Raw genomic sequence first — 6,462 nt, 5'->3', positions numbered from 1 at the left:
GCATTCCCTTCACCAAAGCAAGATGAGAATCTAGCACATTCACTGTTTATTCATTTAGGCACCAGTGGACCAAAGGGGAAATCAAGGTTTTATTGTCTTAGGGGGATGCACAAAAGCTGTTGAGAGCAATTATTGCCTTTAAACGTAACCATATGGGTATGTGCAATTAACCACAACTACACAGAGGGGAAAGGGGGAATAAACCAGCCAGCTTCTCCATAGCCAAAAATAGTTATTTTATTTATTAATAATTTAAGGTTTTACATTCTTATAATAAATTCCATCTTAAAACTTTTACACTGTAGATTAGACTCTCCCTTATTGGCAACCATGTGCAGGTTCACTGTGCGTACACACAGGTACAAATGCTCGCACATACTTCCAGTTTTATACAAAAAAAAAAAGACGCAAAATATTGCATTTGAGGTGAAGCTCCCTGAAGAATTTGTACAGAGGTAATGCACTGTTTAGCACATCTGAAAGTTTTAAAAAGTCATCAAAAATCTTTCGCATTCAAAGACAAACCTCCTCCCAGATGATCTATTTACAAAAGGTAAGGCAAAAAATTAATTTAATTTAAATATATATATATGTATATATATATATATCATATGGAACCTACATCAAAAGCATGTGGAAAAAAAATCACCACAAGGAAAATAAAGATATATGAAAGAAGAGACTCTACTTCCTCACAAAACCTGATCTGCAAACTTCTTACCATTGCCATTTCTCCCTCATGGAAAGCTTGCTTCAATGAAATTCAGCATGCTGCAAATATATTCTTTGCAATTAAAACAAACAAACAAAGCAAAATTTATGAAAAGAACAAAAACACAGGTGTCCCTTGGATTGATTTCTTGAATACATGTGAATTAAGAAAACAAAAAAAAAGCAAATAAATTTAAGGTTAAATATTTACATTGATCAAGTAAAATACTACCAAGCTCCTAGCAAACAAGTACTCCAAATACACTAAGCTGAAATCTCTTTCTTTGGCTCCTCTAAATTAAAACAAACAAAAATAACCAGTCTTCACTGAAGACAGAGATGTGTGTCACAGATCTGAGAGCAGAGGGCAGGAGGACAGTCCCAGCCCTGGAGAACACGTGCCCAGCCTGTCCAGCCTCACCCCGGCACACGGCGAGTCCTCGCACCGGCTGCTGCCCAGGCAGGGATGGACACGCTGCCCACCTGCTGCCCGGGGGCACCGCGGCGCTGCCCCACGTCCCCTCCCTTCGCAAAGGCCGATGCCACACTGGGTGACCTTTCGGCGCCTGCGCTGGCAGCTGCCTGTTAACAGCAGAGGCCAGAAAAAGAGAAAGCTGCATTTCTTTTTCACTGCCAAAGAGAAACCATTGAGGAGTGATCCCGTGAAATGGACAGGAGAAGGGAGGTGGTGGGAGCTCACGTGGACTGCAAGGAATCCACCTGGAAGACGTTCTGGTTGGAAGGGGTGGTGAAGTACAGCTGCTGGTTCGGCACTCGGTTGTCACAGGGGCTGCTCAGTCCCAGAGTCCGCTCAAAGTCCAGCAGCTGACCCATGAAGTTGAAGTTGGGTGAAATGTTGGACTTCTTCATCTTGACAATATCATAGGCATCATTCATGGACAAGTTCAGCTTCTGCATGAGGTAGGCCACCGTCACCGTGACCGAGCGGCTGATCCCTGCTAGGCAATGCACCAGGACGCCGCAGTTCTTCCCCCGTGCTTCATCTGGACAAAGAGGCAGAGAAGGACACGTAAGACAGAGGGTTGGTAACTGATCTCTCAACACAAATGAGATTAGTATCAAGTAGGAAGAAAGTACAGTTCTGATCCCAGTGGCCAGCAGTGCAACTCAAGAGTTAACTTTAGCGGCTTAAAACCAGGACACGAGAGGAATCCACTCCCCCTACTACCCAAGTCCAAGAGCTGAGAAAACTAAGAATGAGACAAAGGGAGCAGGACATGCTTCATGACACTGTTTTAAAAGCCAGGTTTAAAAGACAGGCTTTTTGCCTGGAGATTTGCCTTTAAATTCTTACAGTCCCCTTGCCCCAGCATGGAAATCCCGCAATATGTCACTGAAAGGCTTTATACAGACCAGCAGACTGCAAAGGTCTATTAAATTATTCTCCAACTGTTGTGCAGCTAACAATGGAGGTATTCAGGCATTTTAAAAGAATGAGGGAAGTCACAGGGGACAGCCCATTAGGAGGAACAGGATGTCAACATTGGTTGAAAATGGGTTCCTTTGTAATAGGAAATGCATTACAATGCCTGGAGATTAGTTTCTTTGTGGCTTCTAGCCCACATTTCTTCCTGCTAGGCTCAGATTACCTACATTCTCCACTATTACCGGTATCATTCAACCGGATTACAGCACAGCTTCTCAACAGATAATGCAATGCCCACCCCACAGCACCCCGATGGGGCAATTTGAGTCCTCCCCAAAACGAAGGAGAGTGCAGATTTTCACCAGAACTCCTTGGGCCCAAGGGTACAGATTTCCATCTAAGGGCTGGCTGACAGAGGCACCGAGCCCGAGAGGTATATCATTATTACCACGAGATTTAAATTAAACTCTGGCAATATATTTGCCAGGAATACGGCTTATTCATAACTTGCATTTAAAAGCTAAAGTTAGATTCCCAGATCGTTTTTTTTTTTATTATACTGCTCTTCAGTAACCTCAAGGAAAAAGAAAAACCCAAAAGCAAACAACCCCAAAACCAACATCAACAAAGAAAACGATCAAATAAGCCATCGACCCCAGGCTCATTTGCCCCCCACCCGCCACGAAATGGTTTAAGAGCCCCCAACATGCGCAGGGCTCAGTCCTCAGCTCCGACACAAATGACTCAAGGAGGAATTCTACAGCCAGACAAATTAGGTATGCCTGTGCAACCCTGCGAAGGTCGCTTACAATTCACCGGGACTCCTCAATAACCCCCCCAAACAGCCCCCGACAGCCCCTCAACTTAAGCCGGCTTTAAAATCAGAGAACGGGGCATGCTCCAGAGACGGCCATAAATGCTGCTACCGCTTCTCGCCCGAAATTCACGAATTCTGCAAGATATAACGAATTCTGCCTCTTGACATGTAGATGTTAGCAAGTAACCGGGTCTTACCTATAAATGAGATGGCCTCAGGAAAGAACTGAGACAGATTTTGGCTCCAGTGGTCAGAGATCGGGATCTGTTTGTACTTGAATTCACCGGCGTTTTCGAAGAGATTAGGCAGGTTAGGAGTAACATTCAAGATGTATTTAATGCCGAACTCTTCTAAAACATCCAAATTAGTGGAGTCCTTGGCACAGCCTAAGTAGAGGTAGGGTAAAATCTCCACCGGAAAGGAAGGCTGGTTGTTGGAAAGAGGGCTGCCGTCCGAGTCGGTGGCACTATTGGGGTCTCTGTCAATGTCAGATTCAATGTCGGATGATGAATCAGAGCTGATTCGGAGGCCTCCCAAGCCCAGGACTGGCAAAGGAGGAGAGCTGCTGCTACACGAACTGTCTAGGTTAGTTTCACAGTGCAAGGCGAACTCGGCCTGGAACTTGCTAAAACCACCTGGAGAGAAAAGCAAAGAGGAGAAAATGCAACCTGATATAAGATGGCACGTCGACTTACTTCCCTGGTACAGCCCTGCCTGCAAAGGAGCGTCTGCTTTGCACCCTCTCGAGCTCCGGGAAAAAGAAGCAAAAGCATGTCACACTCTCCACGCAGCCAGACTAACTTAAAGGAAGGGTTAAGAAAATCGTCCCCTGCGGTGGAGGGCTCAGCACATCCAAGATTAAAGCTCTGTACCGCTTTGCCCTGCGGGGACCGCTGGAGAGGTATCTCGGCGGCAATTCCTTCTGCCAGGCTTATGCCGGAATCCCCGTTAGCCCTGTCCTCCCCACGCTGCCATAGTGATTTCAGACAGCAAGGTTTCTTTAAACAATGCGAGGATAAGGATGGGGGGACGGGAGGGGGGGAGAGGTGTGGAGCAGGGGGAAAAGCCCCTTTCCCAGGTCGGTGCTCTGCTGGCGCATCAATCCGCTGCCCGGGGAACGCTGCAGACCGCGTCCCCCTCCCTCTCACCCGGGCAGAGATCTCTCCCCCAACCCTTGGCGGCCCTTCTCACCTTCCAGATAAAATGCCTTGCAGCCTTCATCTTTGAGGCGCTTGAGGAGCAGCCCCAGCACGGACTCGCCGCCCGTGTTCTCGTTCCAGTCGCGGCTGTGCTCGTCGTACAGCACTACGGTGTCGGTGCCGCACCGGCGGGCGAAGCGCTCCCGGTCCTCCTCGCTGCTGGCGACGAGGGAGCGCAGGGGCAGGTTGCCCTTCTGCAGGCGCCGCAGCATGATGCCGGGGATGGCCACATTGATGGCCGACTCGATGTGGGACGACTCGTACAACTCCTGCGGCCGACAGTCCATCAGCAGTAGCCGGTCGTTGCCCATCTCCAGCTGCTCGTTCAGCCACGCCACGGATTTACTAATCGCCATTTCCGACGCGAAAGGGACGGGTCTGAACGTATCTAGCATGAGGAAGGACGGGGGGAGCGGAGCGTGCTCTGGAAGCGCCCCTCTCTCTCACAGAGGCATGCGGCTGGCTGGGCGGGCGGGCTGCACCCCTCTAACTCCGCACAACTTATCTCCCTCCGCCCCAGGAAAATGAATCACGCAGCTCCCCCCGCGCCGCTTCCCCCGCGCCGGGCGGCGGTGCAGTCACGGGGAGGGAGAAGCAGCCGCGGCCCCGGCGTGTGTGCGAGTGTGAGAGCGTGTGTGTGTGTGTGTGCCTGCGTGCGCGCAGCCAGCCTGCCCCGTCTCCTCTTTTTTCTGTCAATGAATCCCTGAATGAACCTGCCTAATCGCCGCTGCAGCCCGAGCCCTTGGGCTTTTCCTCCGCCGCGAGTGAATGAAATCCAATTAACGCGCCGCCGAGCGGGGCTCCCCGGCTCAGCATGGAAGCGCTGCTGCGGCGGCGGCGGTGCCCCTCGCCTCGCGTTCCCCTCCTTGGCTGGGCTGTGCTGTGCTGCCCCCGGGCCGCCCGCAGCGCCCCTGGGCCGCGGCCCCGGCAGCCGGCGGCTCCTCAATGGGCAGCGGCGCGGCTCCGCTCAATGGATACATTCTCCGCCGCAGCCAATGGGGGCGCGCGGAAGGGGCTGTTGCCGCGGCGACGGGCCGGCTGGAACAGGTTGTGTTGATGAATCGTTAATGAGTTTGTCATTCACAAAAACGGAAAGGAATTTCCGCTCCGGATAAGCCGAGTGCAAACAAGCGGCAGCCGCGGCGCGGCGGGCGGGGGCGGCGGGGGCAGGTGAGGGGGCGCGGCCCGGCGCTCCCCCCTTCCCTCCGCCGGCACCAGCCGCGGGGCGGCCGTCGCTGCCGGCGGAACTAATGGCACTTTTTCTTTTCTCTCCCTCCCTTCTCCATATTTTCACTCCCTAAGTCGTACCCCGCGGGGGCCGGCCGTGTTCCCCCCAGGTCCCCCGAGCTGATCGTGGCCCGGCTTTTCATTAGGGCGTTCTGCGAATCCCATTTTTAGGGAGGCGGGTAGGCTCTGTCCTCGGCTGATCCCTACGGGGGTGAAGAGTAAACCCCGAGCTAATCTCTTCCTACGCGGCCCGGCTTTATTCGCTGCACGCAGCGCAGCCGGGGAGCCGGCCCCGCCGCAGGGACAGCCCGCGGGCGCTCCTGCTGCAGCCCGGGCGGGTCACCCCGCAAACGTGAGCAGGGAAAGCGGCCCGGCCGGGTCACCCCGCAAACGTGAGCGGGGAAAGCGGCCCGGCTGGGTCACCCCGCAAACGTGAGCAGGGAAAGCGGCCCGGGCGGGTCACTCCGCAAACGTGAGCAGGGAAAGCGGCCCGGGCGGCTCCTCCAGGTAGCCCGTGACTGCACGGCGCTGGCCCGGCCGCGGCTGAGCGCGCCGCAGCGAGGAGCCCGCAGGCAGCCGCGGGGCTCGAGGGGTGCCGGCGGGGCGCGGTGCGGGCCCTCGCACCTGGCAGCGCCCGCCCCGGCCGCCGCACCGGCTCCTCCTGCGGGCGCGGCCCCGCCGCCGCCGTGCTGCGCTTCCCCCGGGCCGGGCGGGGGGCGGAAGGGCGCCGCGGCCCCGCCGCACCGGGAGGCGGAGGGCAGGGCCGGGCTGCGGTGCCCGTCGGAGCGGCGCCGGCGAGCAGGGGACGGGGGCGACCGGGGGCCGTGGGCTGAGCCGGGAGCGGTGGCTCCAAGGTGCGGGTTAGCAAATGGGTAAGAGAAAAGCGAGGGGCGACAATAAATCAGGAGGAGGCTGGCCTAAATGCTAATCCTGCCACCAACATCTGCTTTGAAGTAAAATTGTCCGGGAGAGGCTAATCTCTCTTCCACTACTACTGCCCTTCAGGGCTCGCTGTTTTTAACCCTAGCTGAAGGAGGTTCTTTAGGTAGTGAGTGGCTGGAGAGTGTGACCCTGGGAACAGACAGTTGCATGGGCAGTGCTATGTGTTCCACAAAGAAAAT

The 6,462-nt window shown here is 54.3% G+C and overlaps 1 protein-coding gene across 1 annotated transcript; it reads right to left on the bottom strand.

The window, feature by feature from the left end:
- Nucleotides 1–219: 219 nt before the first annotated feature.
- On the bottom strand, nt 220–5,026 carry DUSP6 (dual specificity phosphatase 6). Its single transcript, XM_058022494.1, has 3 exons — nt 4,107–5,026; nt 3,113–3,550; nt 220–1,715 (listed from the first exon to the last, which is right to left on the bottom strand). The coding sequence occupies exons 1-3, from the start codon at nt 4,507–4,509 to the stop codon at nt 1,408–1,410; spliced, it is 1,149 nt and encodes a 382-aa protein (XP_057878477.1). The 5' UTR covers nt 4,510–5,026; the 3' UTR covers nt 220–1,407.
- Between the last annotated feature and the right edge of the window lie 1,436 nt (nt 5,027–6,462).

The sequence above is a fragment of the Melospiza georgiana genome, chromosome 4 (genome assembly GCF_028018845.1).
Source record: "Melospiza georgiana isolate bMelGeo1 chromosome 4, bMelGeo1.pri, whole genome shotgun sequence".
Taxonomy (NCBI): Eukaryota; Metazoa; Chordata; class Aves; order Passeriformes; family Passerellidae; genus Melospiza; species Melospiza georgiana.
Note: the sequence above shows the minus strand (reverse complement) of the source record. Positions and strands in the feature narration are given on the sequence as shown.

Bases quoted from the DNA above. Each gene is read 5' to 3' on its own strand.
- DUSP6 (XM_058022494.1), bottom strand. From the start codon at position 4,509: ATGCTAGATACGTTCAGACCCGTCCCTTTCGCGTCGGAAATGGCGATT. The intron at 3,551-4,106 runs GTGAGAAGGGCC...TTTTCTCTCCAG, and splicing joins CAAGGCATTTTATCTGGAAG to GTGGTTTTAGCAAGTTCCAG. The intron at 1,716-3,112 runs GTAAGACCCGGT...CTCTTTGTCCAG, and splicing joins TGAGGCCATCTCATTTATAG to ATGAAGCACGGGGGAAGAAC.